Raw genomic sequence first — 18,873 nt, 5'->3', positions numbered from 1 at the left:
ATCCATGTGATATTCAAGAAATTCCCTGAAAATTGAAATTAATAAACCCCAAATTTAAAAATGCAAAAATCAAAGATAGAGAACTAGGAATAAACACTGGAAATGGGCTTGGAGAGAGCGCCTGCTCACATGCTGCCTTAGCTTTCCATTCCCACTGCTGCAGCTCTCGCTCAGGCCCTTCACCTGTCTTGCCCAAATGACCACAAATTCCTCCTAGCAGATCTTCCAGCCTGGTACTACTGCTTCAATGTGCTCCTAAAGTATAGCTCAGATCATAGCACACTTCAAAATCTTTAATGGTCTCTACTGCCTACAGGATATGGTCCAAATGACTTAGACTGCATTTCTAAGCCCTCTGTGATTGGGTTGTACTTTCTTTCCAGCTGTCCAACACCCACTAAACTCACACACACACACACACACACACACACACACACACACACACACAATGTTCCCCCAAATTCCAGGATACTCTTGGTCCTGCTTTTGCCTCTGCCTAGGGATAGCCAAACTGAAATCCTACCTGCCCTGCAAGACACATCAACAGAACTCCTTTGTGAATACTGCCTTCCCCAATTGAAAGTGCATTTATCTTTATATTCCTGTTTACACACAGATGTTTACAATAAAGCCATTCAAAGAATGTACGGAGATGATTAACTTCAGCAATTTCTTGGTGCTCCCGAGGTCAGGTTTCCAAGACTGTTCATACCCTCACTCACAGAACCCAGTAAACGCTGGAAATTGTTATGCCTCCCAAGACATACCAGGACTATGGTATTTAAAATCAAGGATCAGTGATTTGGGTTAAAAAGTCACTGTAACAATAACTTAAAAGAGAGTAAACACCAGCTGTCAGGCCCCACTTCCAAGGCAGCATAATCAACAGGAAGGGAGGGGATTTTGCGGCAGCATGAAGAATAACAGTCGTTGCATTTATCAATATAAACAGATACCACCTGTTCTATGAATCCTTCCTCAAATCTGCTCCCACAGCAAGACTCAATTCTCCCTTCTCTGTGTGCCCATAATATTCTATACTTCTCTTATAGCCTTTATCATCTCCTGTTTTATATTACACTCTGTGGTCCTATCTATCCTCCATTGCTCGAGTATAGGCTCCTTGAGGGCAGGGATTACATACTGCTCATCTCAATATCCCAAAAGCACTTGGAATTTTGCTTTCAAACAGCAGACACTTACCATGTGCACACACTATGAAATCAAATATCCACATAACACAATGGCAGCAGTTGAACAATAAGCGAATTTACAAGATTCCTATTGAGACCTCATTTCATCTAGGTGAGATATTAGATGATCCTTGGGAGAAGGGTCTAAGTAAAGGAGGAGAGAGTACTCAGAAGGATCTCATGGTTTCCAGAAAGTGTAACTGTCCTTGGCTGAGAACATGAGATCAGATATAACAACTGCTCACCTGCATACAAACAACTTAGGCTGAGGACTGTCACATCTTGCAAACGAGAAGGATTGAGAGGTTCCAACACAGGTAGAGAAAGGGTATCCAATGCCATGGTTACATCAATCACCAGTGAATGAAAACTGGAATATAAGAGAAGATTAACAAAAGTGTCTCTTTGAGTCACCTGCTTCTATAATCTGATAGTTAAAGAAAGTCGGCATGCCATAAAAATTAACCAGTTTCTCTCTTTTTGAGAGCAGCATTAAAACGCAAAGCATATGCGCCCTGGAGCACCTTACCCATTACGAACAGCAGTGGCATCTGCTACTGTTGCAGGCATGATGAAGAAGGAATTGGCCAACACTGCATCTTGAAACCGATTGATGTAGCGTAAGAAATAGGGCAGGTTCAAACACACACGCAGCAGCTTCTCTGAGCCACCTGAATTAACGAAAAAGCTCAACCTTACAAACAGGCCTCTGCTGCTTGATTTTCTTCCACTTAAGGAATTTCTGAAAGCAGAGAAACCACCTTTCTGATGACAATTAAGAGTCTTACCAAGCTCCTGAAGACTAGCCACATTCTGAGCTATGAACACATTCTTGGTTTTGATAGCAGAGGCTTGATCTGTGGATGACTGCTCATCATTTTCTCCTTCCGCCTGAAGAGAAACAAAGGATGTGAAAGGCCCATCAAGATACTATCATGTGTTGATTGCTGTCCTCAAGTTCAGAATAGAATCAACCATCCAAACTAAACAGCTGCTCCACAGATACTCTTCAGACCCCCCAGTTAATGAGGGGGAAATTCCTCTCTAATGTTGGGGAAAATACAAGTCATTTTTCCAAGAGGAGGGGGAAAATATATAGCTTTATAATATATACATTCTCTAACTAGTATAGAGTGATGCCTTTTACAGAAAGGAGTACATGCTCTTTGTCTACTTGCATTGAGAAATGTTGGAAGAAAGGTCCTCAAAATAGTAATAACTGTGAACAGAAGGAATTGGGGTGTTACTTATTTTTGGTTTGTATTCTTCAGCTTTGTACCAAAGGCAGGTACATCATTTTATATCACAAATGTAAAATACATTTGTTAGCTATTTTTCCTAGTATTATCATCTTAACAAACCCCACAGGATGAGGCCATTTGGCTGAAGTAACTCACCGGAGTCTGTGGACCTACGGGTGATGATGCTACAGTTCTAGGGTTAAAAACTGATGTCAGCTGGTTCAAAAAATTCATCTGGACCTCCTTCTGCTTCAGCTCTGGGCTTACTGGTGCAGCCAGCTCTTTCTGATCTTCCACTACAAAATATAAAAGCAAGAGAGGGATGAGGGGAGTGCCACTAGAAGGCAAAAGAGGAAATAGATGGCCAGAGGACTGGCCAAGAAACCAAGTCTGGTGAAGGAACACTCACCATCTGACAGTGTCTTCACTGTTTGTGGCAGCTTGGCTGATTTCATCATTGCTGTAAATGTGATAATTTCAGTTCTGTCTAATCGGCTACAGCCAGTGCACAGGCCCTTGATGAGGAGAATCAAGTGTTTCTGGAAAAAAAAAAAATTCAAATATGCCTTTTAGAAGAGTCTATTCTTTAGGGACTTCTAGCTGGCAAAGGGCCAAATTTAGGTTCATACCAAGAACTGCAAATTAGGAAAAACAGTAAAGCAGAGATCACAACCTGACCGTATCAGACCGTATCTGCTTGCAGGTCTGTCTTACTGTTCTCAGTGTTGTTGTTTTAATTTGAAGTTATGGCCAACTTTTTAAAATATGGAAGATTTAACATACAAATCCAGATTTCCTGTCTCTCAATAATTTACAAGACAGAGCAACTCTGTTGCCATTCCTGTACGGCAACAGTCAGCTGGAGCCAAACAGTGATTGGCCCCTTTATAGCTGGGTCATGCACCCTTCTCAACCAGCATACTTGACTCACTTTATGTCACTTGCCTGGCCCCCACAGGCATATCTTTGCAATCCTTGAAAAAGCCTCTGCAGCCCTCTATACGAGGGGTTGGTAAACCATAGCCCCAGTTCAGCTCACTGCCTATTTTTGTAAATAAAGTTGACTGGACCACAGCTATGCTCATCCACTTACGTGTTGTCTGTGGCTGCTTTCACACTACAAAGGCAGAGTTTAAAGGGCAGAGATCAGCTGTAACAGGGACTGGATGGTCGGCAAATTATCTACTATGTGGCCTATTACAGAAAAAGTTTACCAACCCCTGCTCTATGCCATCCCTTCTCCATCATTCCACTTGTCAGTCACAAGCCTACCACAAAATAAGGGCCAGAAATGGGCCCATCATTCTTACCTGGGACACAGCACAAGCCTCATCTGGATTCTCCAGACGCAGGAGAGAAAACTCAATCAGGACTTTACAGGCTGCTGCCACAGACTGAAGTTGGTTCCGGGGAACTGAGAAAGGAATAAACTTTACTTAACTTCAGACTGCTATAACTCACTTCAGCCTCACAGTCAATAAACCAAATAAGTATTGAGCTCTGTACGTCCAACATTCCCAATATCATTCTAAGAGAATAATTATTTAGAACCAACAACCCTACAGGCAAACAAAGGCATTTTGGCATTGATAAGCATCAACTGCTTCTAGATCAATTTATATTTACTAGAAATTAAGATAATTATAATAGGAAATACATCACAGTAAGTACCAAGCACTTCAAATATATTAACCCACTTAATCCCTAAACCAATTCTATGGGGTAGATAATATTGTTACCCCCCTTCCTTTCTTTTTTTTTTTTAACAGATAAGGAAATTAAACCATAGACAGGTTAAATGACTTGACCAAAGTCACGAAGCTGGAGTTAAATCCAGGAAGTCTGGCTCTAAAGTTCATGCTCTTACCCAGTAGACTACACTACCTCTCCTTTCCCTTTTTGCAACGCGCTTCCTACTCAAAGCTTCTCCAATCTAAAAGTGATTCTTACAGTGGTAGCCAATGCCTATAATAAACAGCACTAGACACCGAAAGATTACTCAGCAACCCTGTAACTTCCTTTCACTTTGCTTGCTTAGCAAACTATTTAAGTAAAATAATTCAAATTCTTCAGAACTATATGCGTTAAGATTGGAAAGAAAAGTGAAAATGCAAAATTTCAGAAAGAGTGGAAAGAAAGGGCTTGGTCACGTTTGGGGGTAGAAAAGTTTAAAAGATGGGGAACTGAAGTTGAAATCCAGTCACATACCAGAGAACACAAAAGCAGAATTTAATTTCTCACCAAAACCAAATAAGGAATAGAGCCTTGGTTAGTGGCTGCTAACCCCAGGTCAGTGTCCACCTAACCCCCCAATCCCACCCACCCTGCCCCCTAAAATTAGCACACTAATAATTACATGTGTAAAATCAATAAAATGCTTTTGATTAAAAAGGCAAGGAAGGTTAACTTAATGGTTATGAAATAGATGTCCAAACCAAATAGTTTTTTTAATCCCTTTTGGTTGGCCTCGGTAAAGGAACTTCCAGAGCCTTATCATACTGACAGTTGTCTCCACTCTTGAGTGAACAGGTTACAACGAAAATACAGACTTCATTAACAACTTGTTCAGACACCGTAACAAGAGGACACACAATTTCCCTATTCATGAGCCCTTAAAAGGGAATGACAAGAACAGAATACTTACTGAGGCTACAAACTGTTGTGATATAGTGTGTGGAAAGTGCAACAAAAGATGAGTAGAATGGCTCATACTGCTTCTCGTGGTGCAGGATTTCTGATTCACTGCAAAGAAAATAATTCAGCCAACATTTACTTAGTGCTTACTATATGCCAGATACCCTACCCCTTTACAGGCATTACTTGACTTAATCCTTGTAGCAATCCTACTTGGTAGGCACTGTTATCATCCCTATATCCAAGTTGAGAAAGTGAAGCTTAGAGAGTTAAAACTAAGTACCTTGTTCAAAGTATCAGGCTTAGTAAGTGGCAAAGGCTAATAAACAGGAAACACTTTTAAACTCACTTAGAATTAAAGAAATACAAGTAAAAACACAACAGGATACCATCTTGTCCTGTATTACTGACTGGCAAAGACAAAGCTAATAATGCCATGAGCTGGCCAAAGGAGGGGTAAAGCAGGGCGCTCAGAATACTGTTAGTGGGAATACAGACTATAGTAACACATTCTGAAGACCAAACAAGGCCAGTCCATAATGCAGTAACTTAAAAAGAATCAACAACTCAAGGGAAGAAATCATCTGATGGGTGATAAAATCCAAAATTCTTTAGGTATCAGAGTCCTCCATCCCCCTCCCCACACCCACAGGATACAGCTAGATCACAACAAAGTGATTATTAACCACATCCCTTATCTTTACCTGAGAAAATGGCCTCTTCAGTGAAAATCTGGAGCCCAACTAGGTCTAAAAACTGGATACATTTATGTCATTCTCTTTATCAAATCAGATGCTAATTGCAACCCATGGAACAAGAAGGCAAAGAAAACACTAAAATGTCTTATTAAATGGAAAGAGGAGAGCAATGTGGCTAAACAGTTTCCTCAGTAAGTTAATTCTCCAACAGAACTATCAGCCTAGGAAGGGAAACGTAAACAGAGTCAGCACCCTATCCACTTCCCAAATCAACACAGGAGCCAAAAAGACAAGCTCAACATTTGGAAGGTGTCATTGTGAGTGATGAATCACCTCAAACAACACTTAAGAGTCTGGCACTGCAAACACTGTGCTATTTGGAGATTTATCAAGGATAAACAGGTGTACTTTGCTATTTGGAGATTTATCAAGGATAAACGGGTGTTTATCAAAGATCAGTTCCTTATCTTGGAATAACTCCTTCACCAAGAAAAAATATTTATGGAGCACCTATGATGTGCAAGAACCTCCCTGCCCATCAAGGATCATTTCTCCCTAGTTGTCAGATGGACAAAAAGAAGGAAACAAAAACCTTAAAACATCAAGCAACACTCAAAGCTTCAGGGGCCATCACACTGGTGAGGGTCACATCACATTCAGTAGAGAAGTCCCCAACCCCCTGCTTCCACCTCCTATGAATAGCTGTTCCTTCACTCCTATCCTTACACTTATGCATTCATTGTTCTAAGGTTTCCCCACCCTGTAATCTGATCCATTTTACTAAGTATTTACCTTCTCTGCTTTATTTCAAAGTTTCAGAGCTGCTTACCCCCACATTTTTCAACTGAACATGTTTACCAAAACTAAGAGAAAATCTGCCTATCCAAAGAACGAACTTATTCTGCTGCTTTCATTCCCATTCAGATAACAAAATATATCCAAAATATAGGAGTAAACACATTTAATTGCCTGGTTCAATGCTGCCCTATTATGATTTAACAAACCCTACTTCCTGCCCTAGAAATACACAACTGCTTTATTCCAATCAAGAACAAAGAACGCACTTTGGGGAAAGATGGACATTGGCAATAGAAAAAAATGGAGCAGTCTTGAGGCTCAACTTACGATTTGCTTAGGACAAGTAAGGATAAACCTAGGGAAATTAGTTTTAAAAAGACTTAAAGGTGGGGCACTTCCCTGGCGGTCCAGTGGTTAAGACTCCACCCTTCCAATGCAGGGGGCGAGGGTGAGATCCCTGGTCAGGGAACTGGGATCCCGCATGCCGCACGTTGCGGCCAAAAAAAGAAAAAGAAAAAGAAAATATATCAGAGTGCCTTCTTTAAAAAAAAAAAAAAGACTTAAAGGGGAGAGTAGGCAGGTGGACATGTGGCCCAAAGGACAATGTTGTTATCTCTTGATTCTAAAGAAACAAGTGTGTTTGAGTCCCTGATGAAGATGTGCCGCCTCGATTCCTTACCCCACCCTCATTTCCCAAGAACCTGACAGACACCAAGTCACCAAAGGAGGCAAAGAAATGGAAAAATGGAACAAAGGGCAAGACGTTAGGTAGGAAGGGGAAGAATGCAGAAATTGAAGGCAAATATGACAGGAAGAAAAATACGGAGATTTCAAGGTAAAAATATCTCTCCTCTAGGCAGTCAAGCTATTTTCCTCAAAGGTCTGCTTCACCTAACAAACTCTGCAACAGAAGTATCACAGAGCCTCAAACACTGCTGAAAAGACAAGGAATCTGAAGTGGCTTTATTCCACACAAAATAAATGCAATGCAGAGCATAAAGGGAAACAGCAGCTAAGCAGAAGTCCAATTTGGTCAGGGAAGTCCAATTTGACATGTAAGTATAAAAGAACTGGCCAGGGTCTGGAACTATCCGGGTTTTTCTAGGAAGAGGTGAAAAATCTGATGGGGCAAAATAAAAGACTAAGGATTCACCTTCCTTCTCCCTCTTAGATTACTATTCATATCTTTGCTGTAAACTGTGGAAACTCCACAAAGCCCTTTCTCCTCATCAGAATCATAAACTCCCAAGTATAGAATCTATTATGCTTGTTTCAAGATACTTAGAATCATGAAACAAGCATAATAAATACATTAATGAGTTATATTCATTTAAAAAATATATGTTTATTGACCATCTGCTATGTGTCACAGAGTACTTAATACATGTTAACCAAAGAACTGAAAGTTTTCACATACATCCCTCACACTCTCCACAAACCTGCAGGGAATGTAATACTGAGACATGGAAACATTACCTAATCTCACAACTAACTATATACACTTATATTTGGTGGCAGGCTTTCTTTCTGTAGGTCAATCACGAACTCAGCTGATGATGGCACTAGTGCACCCCTTTCTCCCTTAAGAGATTTTTAGAAAATGACTGTGCATTATCTAATGGGGATGTTGTAACAGCTTCTGCCTTCCCAAGTAGGTCTCCTCAGCCTAAATTTTATCAAATAGCTGGGAGGCAGGGACTCAAGGAGGCTTATCACTAAGAAAGGCAGGACAGCCTAGGAAGGACTGGCTCAGGGGAAAAGGGCCTTTTTTTTCTTTTTTTTTAATCTACGAAGACTCAGTCAAATTATTCAATGAGAACCATTCTCACCAACATATCCTGCACAGAGTTAAGAAAGGACTTCTGGGGACTTCCCTGGTGGTCCAGTGGGTAAGACTCCGTGCTCCCAATGCAGGAGGCCCGGGTTAGATCCCTGGTCGGGGAACTAGATCCTACATGTGGCAACTAAAAAGATCCGGTGCGCTGTGCCACAACTAAAAAGATCCGGTGCGCCGTGCCACAACTAAGACCCGGCGCAGCCAAATAAATAAATAAATATTAAAAAAAAAAAAAAAGGAATTCTGTATTGGGTAGTATATAAGGCTACATTCAGCAATTACACTTTAAGCAATTAAGCACATATGGCATGTGCTCCATTAAGCTAGTTCTAGCTTCATTTCTGGTCTAGAAAAGTAATGGTGTTTAAAAGATTTTCAATCTTTACTACTAAAAGACATGCTATCAACAAGCAGCAGAAATGAAGATGAAGTCCCCTTTAAGTAAACTCAGATTTCTTTCTCCTTTAAAAATCTAAGGACACTTTTGAGAGTATGCTTCCCAATTTATCCATGTTAATCCCTCCTTTGTTTCAGTTTGGTTACAAAGTCAAACTTAACAAACAGGGTCCAGGGAATTCCCTGGCAGTCCAGTGGTTAGTACTTTGCACTTTCACTGCCAAGAGCCCGGGTTCAATCCCTGGTTGGGGAACTAAGATCCTGCAAGCCTCGCGGGGCAGCCAAAAAAAAAAAAAAACAGGGTCTGGATCTAGGAATTATTTCTTCTACCTTTTCTTCAAACCCAAAGGTCAATTCCAACTATAAAAGTATGAAAGAAGAGAGGCAGAAAGTAGAACGGCGGAGGAGTCTCTCAGGGCATGTGTCATCGTCCCCAAAGGTCAAAAAGGGAGGAATTCAATGGATGAGCAGGCCACCGGACAGGAAGTTAAGAGCTGACATGATGGAGCCAGGACATCAAAAAGAAAAAAAAAAAAAGGGAAGCAGAGAGTAGCAGACTGCAACAGAAAAATAGAAGGTCCCTGGAGGGAAGGAAGAAAAATATGGAAGGCATAACCACAGAAAGAAACACGGGACTGTCTGGGAGCGGCAACAACAGAGGTAAAGTAGCAGCCTAGGCACCTAAACCTTTGATTACCTGCAAAGCGAAGCACGCCACAGCATCTGTACAGTGCTGGCTCTGACCTGGTTCTATACTCAGTGGCCATAACTTGATGTTCAAGAAATAATTCCACAATTCTGACACCCTTTTTTTTTTTTGAAAAAGCAAATAAAACTTTTGAGAAACAGAATATTGATAGAAGGGTATTAATTTTTGTGCTCTAAACCAGGGGTTGGCCTGCAGGTCAAATCCAGCCAGTCACCTATCTCTGTTCAGCCCATATTTAAGAATGGTTTTTACATGTGTCTTTATGGCTGGAAAAAAAAAAAAAATCAGAAGAACATTTTGTGACATGTAAGTATCATATGAAATTCACATTTGTGCCCATAAATAAGATTCTGGAACACAGCCACACCCATTTATTTATGTAGTGTGTATGGCTGCTTTCGCCATACAATGGCGGAGATGACTAGTGTACACACCGTATGGCCTGCAAGTTAAATTTACTCTGATCCTTTACAGAAAAAATGTGCTGACCTCTGCTCTACACCAAACTGAACACTTGATATGTTCAGTTGTTCTAACTGTAAAGAACTTGTAAGCCAGATATTTCTTCTGGAAATTTCTTCTGGAAATTACAGAACCATGTAACAGCAAACCAATAAACAGTCCCATTTGCAAGAGTCTGAAAATATTTTATTGAGAGAGGGAGGGAGGGAAGGAGGGAGGGAGGGAGAGAGAGAAAACTGTTTCTGTGGGAAAATGACCTCTCAGACAGTAAGCACAACCTTCAGATCATACTGCTCTCAGAGAGCCTGAAGCGGACACATAACAGGCTTTCCAAAGTTGACTGAGCCACAAAAACCAGAACAGAGACTTCAAGGATCTTGCCTTCCAATAAAAATATGTGTTACTAAATAGCCATCAGTTTGGATTTCTTTTCCAAACCATGAAAAGAGGTCTTATTAGTGTCTATAAACGCAGGCAACCCTTGATTATCTTAGCTATACAGAGTGCAAGAGGGGCCACTATCACTTATTTGGCAAAATTCAAACGTACCTTGACATATCTGGTTTTGGTTCCTACTACAGGTTGGAGGCAGTTGCTTAACTATTACAGTTTAAAAGGCCTGGGCCCATAATACTGGATGTATGGGCCAGGGTGTCAACAGATGTCTTTATTACCTACTCAGCTCATGTCCATAAAAACATAAAAGCAGGGCTTCCCTGGTGGCGCAGTGGTTAAGAATCTGCCTGCCAATGCAGGGGACACGGGTTCAAGCCCTGGTCTGGGAAGATCCCACATGCCGCGGAGCAACTAAGCCCGTGAGCCACAACTACTGAGCCTGCGCGTCTGGAGCCTGAGCTCCTCAACAAGAGAGGCCACGATAGTGAGAGGCCCGCGCACCGCGATGAAGAGTGGCCCCCGCTCGCCGCAACTAGAGAAAGCCCTCACACAGAAACGAAGACCCAACACAGCCAAAAGTAAATAAATAAATAAATAAATTTATTAAAAAAAAAAAAACATAAAAGCAAATGTTCTAAAAAGTGGAACACTGACCACTCTAAGTAACACGACAAGTGTAATTCGGGAAAAATACCACTAATGCAAATGTTTAAAACAGTTATAAAGAGACTACATAATTTGAGAGCAGTATCTTTGATATTTGTTTACATCTTCTGAACCTTCTTGGCTTAATAATTAGATAGGAAAATCCATCTGTAAAGTTAACTGTGAACTTACCAAACCAAACCATTATTTTATTCTAATTTATTTTTTTAAACCTCATCCAAAGTATCACAAACCTAACAATAAACACTATAATAGACAATGTGTCAAACCATGGGCCTCCCTTGAGTAATAAATGGCAATTTCTAACCTTCTGGATAACATGTAGGTATACTCTTGTTGGCATGAAGCTAAAATGACCCAGTTAGCAATTGCAGAAAGTTGCTGAAGTCAGGTTTGGCTAGAAAAATGAAAGTGACACTGGCTTTAAAGGCAGGTGTACCATTAAACTAATGAAAGACTGCTCTGAGCAAGGTAAGACAGGAAAAGGCAGGCACCGTGATATCACTGGCCTTGTATGCACACAATTCTCACAATCTAAAAATCTCAGAAAGAAAAATTCATGTAACAGCAAACCAATAAACAGTCCCGTTGGTAACTAAAGATATTTTATTGAGAGAGAGGGCGAGTATACGGTTTCAGTGGGAAAATGACCTCTCAGAATAACACTGAAATGTTTTTAATCAAAGACCGTTACGGTAGCAATACACCATAAGTGCAACCTGAAAAGAAAGTCATCAATGATAACTAGTGGCTTCAGTCACAGAAACAGCACGTGCCCCCAAGTAATTTACAGCACCAGGGAGACCGTTATTAAATTATGTGGTAGCCCTCCAATTTAAACCCCGGGCTCCGCAAGGGCCCAGGCTAGGGGGATGAGCGCGGACGAGAAATGCAAACTCATCAGCGCTTTGACCTTAACATGGGGGCAGCCCTGGGAACATTCCCCTACGAGGTCGATGCATCTCAAAATTACTCCGAAACCAGCCCGGCCACGCCCTCCCGAGAGGGTGTCCTCAAAAGTTTTGCTCGTGAGGGAAATTGAGGCACAGGATTTACCCGGGTTGGCGGAAGAACACCAGACAAGCCTTCCTCTCCCAGGGCCGGGGAGCCCCGAAGCCGGGGCCAGGGCCGCGGTCCCAGAGCCTCAGCAGGTAGCCGGGCAGCGGGTCCAGATCCTCTGGCACGACCTCCCCTCCCCCTCCCGGCTCCCGCCCGACCGGGGACGCCGCCCGGTACCTCTCGATGACTGAGGCCACCAGCTGCGGCAACTCCTTCATCTCGAAGGCGGAATAGGACGCAGATAGCAAGGGCCGCACCGCCACCTCCCAGCCCGGGGTCGTGTCTGCCTCCGTTGCCGGGGCCCCGGGCGCCGGCGCCGCAGCCGCCGCCTCTTCGCCGCCGCTCGTCGCCATCTTCCGTCGTACTACTGCGGCTCCCTCCGGGGGCTTGCCACCGGCCCAGCGCCTCCTCACGGGAGGGGGCGGAAGTGACGCAATCGGTGCGTCGGACTGCGCGACGCAGTCGCCAGGCAAAATACGCAGCGCGCGAGGACAGCCTCCCTCTGCTCTCGCAGGGGGAGCGTGACGCGGCGTGGGGACGAGAACGAGGGGATGCGCCTGCGCGGGACGTAGTCCTTCGGGTGAGGGCGGGAGCGTTAAGCTCCGCGCTGGCGGGCTGGGAGTCGTTCCCGAAAATGGGAGGTCTGTGGCTTTCGGGCACTCTGGAGAGGTGAGTTTGGGAATTGGTTTCAGTTGACTAGACCAAGGCAGCGAAGTAGACTTGCATCGGCGAATATAATGGCCCCAGCTCAAGAAAGCTAAGGACGAGAAGAGGCTGTGGAAGCCTAATCACGCTCACCTGCTTCACTTCCCTGATGACCACCCCCCACTCCCAACAGTTAAAGTATAGCGCTTCAGTTTGCAAAACTCTTTCTCCTTCTCACACCACCTCTCGCTATTATTGTAATCACCAGTCCTTTCTTCGCGCTGAAATCCCTTTTATGTTTTGATTACCATCATTAGTAATGTTACCAGCTCGTGTTTGCATCGCTTTTTGCTATTTGCCAGGTAACGTTCCATTCCCCCCTTTTTCTACTAGCAAAGAAAGAATGTAAACTTTTCATCCGGTAATTTTCTTGTTTCTGGTTGTGGCCTTTTCTTTTCTGCCTAGAGAAGTTCCTTTAGCATTTTTTGTAAAGCTGGTTTGATGTGATGGTGCTGAATTCTTTTAGCTTTTGCTTGTCTGTAAAGCTTTTGATTTCTCCATCAAATCCGAATCAGTTCAGAATGATAAATATAGTTAACACTGCTGTATGTTATATATGAAAGTTCTTAAGAGAATAAATCCTAAGAGTTCTCATCACAAGGAAAAACACATATTTTTTCTTTCATTTTGTATCTATATGAGATGATGGATGTCCACTAAACTTATTGTGATAATCCCTTTATGATGATTTTAAGTCAAATCATTATGCTGTACACCTTACATTTACCCAGTGCTGTGGGTCTATATCTCAATAAGGCCTGGAGAAAATAAAATAAAATCCTGAAAAAAAGAAAAAAAATTCTGAATGAGGACCTTGCTGGGTAGAGTATGCTTAGTCATAGGTTTTTCTCCTTCATTACTTTTAATTATTGTGCCACTCCCTTCTGGCCTGCAGAGTTTCTGCTGAAAAATCAGCTGATAGCCTTATGGGAGTTCCCTTATATGTTATTTGTTGCTTTTAATATTCTCTCTTTAATTTTTGCTATTTTGGTTACAGTGTGTCTTGGTGTGTTCCTCTGTGGGTTAATCCTGTATGGGACTCTCTGCACTTCCTGGACTTGGGTGACTGTTTCCTTTCCCAGGTTAGGGACCTTTTCAGCTATTATCTCTTCAAATATTTTCTCAGGCCCTTTCTCTCTCTCTTCTCCTCCTGGGACCCCTATAAGGCAAACATTAGCACACTTGGTGTTGTCCCAGAGGTCTCTTAAACTGTCGTCATTTGTTTTCAGTCTTTTTTCATTTTTCTCTTCAGCGGCAGTGATTTCCACTACTCTGTCTTCCAGCTCACTGATCCGTTCTTCTGCCTCATTTAGTCTACTATTGACTCCTTCTAGCGTATTTTTCATTTCAGTTATTGTATTCTTCAATTCTGTTTGGTTGTTCTTTATATTTTCTAATTCTTTGTTAAAAACTTCTTTATAGGAACTTCCCTATAAAGAAGGAAGTGTCCCCTGCATTGGCAGGCGCAGTGGTTAAGAATCCGCCTGCCAATGCAGGGGACATGGGTTCAAGCCCTGGTCCAGGAGGATCCCACATGCCGTGGAGCAACTAAGCCCGTGCGCCACAACTACTGAGCCTGTGCTCTAGAGCCTGTGAGCCACAACTACTGAGCCGCGAGCCACAGCTACTGAAGCCCACGCACCTAGAGCCCATGCTCCACAACAAGAGAAGCCACCACAATGAGAAGCCCACTCACCGCAACGAAGAGTAGCCCCCACTCGACACAACTAGAGAAAGCCAGCATGCAGCAATGGAGACCCAACACAACCAAAAATAAATAAATAAATAAAATTGAAAATAATAATAATAAAACTTCTTTATACAATGGAATACTACTCAGCCATAAAAAAGAATGAAATAATGCCATTTGCAGCAACATGGATGGACTGAGAGATTATCATACTAAGTGAAGGAAGTCAAAAAGAAAGCCAAATACCATATGATATCACTTATATGTGGAATCTAAAATATTACATAAATGAACTTATCCACAAAGTAGAAACAGACTCACAGACATAGAGAACAGATCTGTGGTTGCCAAGGGGTAGGATGTATGGGAGAGGGATGGAATTAGCAGATGCAAACGATTATATATAGAATGGATGAACAACAAGGTCTGTATAGCACAGGGAACTATATTCAATATCCTGTAATAAAACATAATGGAAAAGAATTTTTTTAAAAAAACTTCTTAAAGGCACACATTCCTATAAGACTATCCTAAGAATTATCAATTTCCTGGACTTCTCTAATTTCAATTTAGGAAATATTAACTCTCCTAAACTCCAAATCCTAGCCTTGCCTTATTGTCTTGTTTTGCTGAGTGCTACTTATTTAATATTCTTTACAACAATGCTCTTACTATGTGGTATAATGGTGTACTACTGTAATATCAACTTGAATGAAATGAAAAAAAAAAAACAAAACTCTGATTGCTTGCTCTGTGCATCCATCCTCCTCCCGAGTTCTTTGATCAAGTTTACAATCATTACTCTGAACTGAAAGAATGTGAACTTTTATCCACAGGATAATGTCTATATTTTTGCCGATAAAAAATGATCTGGGTTCCAGATCTAAGAGGGAAAAGCAGTTTGACTTAAGCAAAGGTATGCGTGCCTTGAGGGCCCTCTTGTGTGTGAGTTCTTGGTGGATGACTTCAAGCTCCAGGCCCTGTGGCACACAGTCCACCCAAATCAAAAAATGTTCACAAGAACTGTGGAGACGTTTTGAAAATCCTGAAAGCCCTGAAATTCTCCCCCATGGTTTGGAGGAGCGCCTTTTATTCCCGGTGTAATGCTGATAAATAAATTGGTACCTGGTGATCAATCTAGACTCTTCGTAAGAAAAGAGCTATGTTACATTAGAAATAAAATTCAGTCAAGTCAAGGCCAGTCTTGGAGGAAAACATGGCTTCAGTGATAACAGTAGGGATTTTCCTTTAGTGTCTTATATCAGGGGTTAATAAAACAGCAGTTTCCTTAAAAAAGATGAAAGATGAAAGGGCAAAAAAAACTTTCCGTAACACAGTAACTATCCCCATATTACAAGATACAGAAAGAACCCTAAGGAGAAGGCTGGAGACCAAGCATTTTATAGTGGCTTTTGGGACATTTATTTTACCCAAAGGACAAAATTAATCTGCAAAGGTTCTCTTGGAGAGGCTTCAGAAGATAATAAAAGATCAAATGACCCTGCTCTCCTTCATCCCCCTCCATCTGCTGCAGCTGTATGAAAGAGAGTAAAAAAGGCAAATGCAGACTATCACAGGGAGATTTGCACCTGTACCTAAACATTTTTTTGATATATTTTTAATATTTCTGGCTTATACATTCGAAGAATGCATTCTAGGGTAATGACCTTCCATTATAAATACCACATTAATTTCAGTATTGGAGGTTCTTGTGTTGCTACAAAGATTTGGAATGGCATCCACATTCTAAATTTAGATAACAAAAGAAAGAAACAGGATAAATGGAGTAAAAAAGACTTCTAGATGAAACATAAGCTTCTAATACTTTGGCCCAGAAAATAAGATAGAAACTAAAATATAGTAATTTTTATAAATTATTACCTGAGGGACTTAAAATACTAGTTCTCTTCTAAGCCCAAGTGGCTGGGCAAGGAAATAAAATAAATTTTAAAACTGATAAAAGCAAGAAATGATATAGTCACATTACAGGAAATACAATGAAAGAAAAAAATTAAGCAGCCGTAGCTGAACTGGATGGTTTAAAGATCAATGTGGTGGATAAAATAGATAAACAAAGATTTACTATATAGCACAGGGAACTATATTCAGTATCTCGTAAAACTATAATGGAAAAGAATCTGAAAAAAAAGTGTATATATATACAGGTATAAAAACAACTGAATCACTTTGCTGTACATCTGAAACATTGTAAATTATACTTCAATTAAAAAAAAACAATGCATGCTGCTTTATGTACTCTATTGCAAAGCTACATTGAGAGATGGGAAGGGAGGATAAAGCAAATAGGTGGAAAATGTTAACATTTGGGGAATCCGAGTGAAGGGTATCAGAATTCTTAGGACTCTTCTTGTAATCTTTCTCTAAGTCTGAAACTGTATCAAAACAAAAAGTTAAAATAAAAAATTGTAAATACTTCGTGATTAGGAAAACATGGTTAGTATATCATGAGTATAATGACATATGGCAGGCACTTAACAGAAAGAAAGTAGTGTACATAAAGTCTAGGAAGAGTGGAATCCAATGGTTATACTGTATGCGTTAGCACTATTGGGGCATGAGGAAGGGCTGTCCTGATCAGCGAAAGTGAATATTCTGGTCTCTCTTGCAGATATATATCTATGATAAAAACCATGCATAGGATATCACAACCCCTATTCTAAGTCCACAATAACCAAGCAAACTTATAATAGCAATTTGACTTATTTTCCAGGCTTTTTCATAGGAGAGAATATATATTTCAATTACCAGACATAAGTAGTCTATTCCTCTTTGCATTTACAGTCTTCACTGTCATCAATAAGCTGGCATTCTGGTCATCAGTCTTCTAGTCTAGGTTATCTTATCACAGCACATGGGATGTACAATATCACCAAAACTATAAAGAAGTATGATGGGCTTATATGAGTGTGCCTTGGACATGTATTTTTGCTTTCTTAACTTTCATTCTTTCGGATTGCATGTTAGAGTCAACAGTATGCTTCAGGGAATTCCCTGGCGGTCCAGTGGTTAGGACTCCACGCTTCCACTGCAGGGGGCACAGGTTCAATCCCTGGTTGGGGAACTGAGATCCCACAAGCCGCACAGCGTGGCCAAAAAAAAAAAGTGTGCTTCAATATGAGTCTGTGGTTATTTTATAAAGACACCTTCCTAAATGGGCTCAGTCTCTCCCGGAATAGGCACATTCCCAGTATCAGAGATCAGAAATTTAGATAAGCCTCAGGACTGGTGGGAAAATGGCTTCTTGGTTGAAGGTCAGTCTCAACTGACATCACACCCAAACTCCTTAAAAAATGAGGAGGTGGGTGTACACATTCTTTATGTTATTATAAACCCTTACTGGAAGGATGGTCTAAATAATACAAGAGAGACTTACCTGAAAGAGTATTCAACTGATCTCATAAAAGTCCCTTGGGCTTCCCTGGTGGCACAGTGGTTGAGAATCTGCCTGCCAATGCAGGGGACACGGGTTCGAGCCCTGGTCTGGGAAGATCCCACATGCCGCGGAGCGACTAGGCCCGTGAGCCACAACTACTGAGCCTACGCGTCTGGAGCCTGTGCTCCGCAACAAGAGAGGCCGCGACGGTGAGAGGCCCGCGCACCGCGATGAAGAGTGGCCCCCGCTCGCCACAACTAGAGAGGGCCCTCGCAAAGAAACGAAGACCCAACACAGCCAAAAATAAATAAATTAATTAATTTTTTTTTAAAAAGTCCCTAATGGTGGGACTTCCCTGGTGGCGCAGTAGTTAAGAATCCGCCTGCCAATGCAGGGAACACGCGTTCGAGCCCTGATCCAGGAAGATCCCACATGCCGTGGAGCAACGAAGCCCATGCACCACAACTACTGAGCCTGTGCTCTAGAGCCCATGAGCCACAACTGCTGAGCCCGTGTGCCACAACAACTGAAGCCTGCGTGCCTGGAGCCCGTGCTCCGCAACAAGAGAAGCCACCACAATGAGAAGCCCACGCACTGCAACAAAGAGTATCCCCTGCTCACAGCAACTAGAGAAAGCCCATGCACAGCAACAAAGACCCAAAGCAGCCAAATAAATAAATTAATTAAATAAATTTATTGAAAAAAATAAATCCCTAATGGAATAATACTTAAGAATTTCAGAGAAAAGACAGTCTCTTCAGTAAGTGGTGCTGTGAAAACTGGACAGCTACAGGTAAACGAATGAAATTAGAACACTCCCTAACACCATACACAAAAATAAACTTAAAATGGATTAAAGACCTAAATATAAGGCTGGATACTATAAAACTCTTAGAGGAAAACATAGGCAGAACGCTGTGACAGAAATCACAGCAAGATCTTTTTCAATCCACCTCCTAGAGTAATGAAAATTAAAACAAAATAAGCAAATGGGA

At 41.6% G+C, this 18,873-nt stretch overlaps 1 protein-coding gene and 1 long non-coding RNA gene across 8 annotated transcripts in view; one reads left to right on the top strand and one right to left on the bottom strand.

Annotated features, from left to right (window-relative positions):
* The window catches only part of UBR4 (ubiquitin protein ligase E3 component n-recognin 4), a 126,967-nt gene extending 114,446 nt beyond the window's left edge, over positions 1-12,521 (bottom strand). For all 7 annotated transcript variants that reach the window (XM_082448247.1, XM_082448248.1, XM_082448252.1 and 4 more), the window contains exons 1-8: positions 12,267-12,521; positions 5,079-5,176; positions 3,745-3,848; positions 2,844-2,973; positions 2,591-2,730; positions 1,982-2,084; positions 1,723-1,864; positions 1,439-1,563 (exon numbers count right to left, since the gene is read on the bottom strand). In XM_082448247.1, the coding sequence (XP_082304373.1) occupies positions 1,439-1,563; positions 1,723-1,864; positions 1,982-2,084; positions 2,591-2,730; positions 2,844-2,973; positions 3,745-3,848; positions 5,079-5,176; positions 12,267-12,442 (1,018 nt within the window). In that variant the 5' untranslated portion in view covers positions 12,443-12,521. The remainder of the gene's footprint in view (positions 1-1,438; positions 1,564-1,722; positions 1,865-1,981; positions 2,085-2,590; positions 2,731-2,843; positions 2,974-3,744; positions 3,849-5,078; positions 5,177-12,266) is intronic.
* Positions 12,522-12,619: 98 nt separating this feature from the next.
* On the top strand, positions 12,620-17,143 carry LOC309655054. The gene is made up of 2 exons (XR_014260586.1): positions 12,620-12,758; positions 14,217-17,143. It is a non-coding gene; the product is annotated as an uncharacterized lncRNA (long non-coding RNA).
* The last annotated feature ends 1,730 nt before the right edge of the window (positions 17,144-18,873 follow it).

This window comes from Balaenoptera physalus (genome assembly GCF_965194825.1).
Source record: "Balaenoptera physalus genome assembly, chromosome: 1".
Taxonomy (NCBI): domain Eukaryota; kingdom Metazoa; phylum Chordata; class Mammalia; order Artiodactyla; family Balaenopteridae; genus Balaenoptera; species Balaenoptera physalus.
The sequence above is the reverse complement of the archived record's forward strand: the minus strand, read 5'-3'. Positions and strand labels throughout refer to the sequence as shown.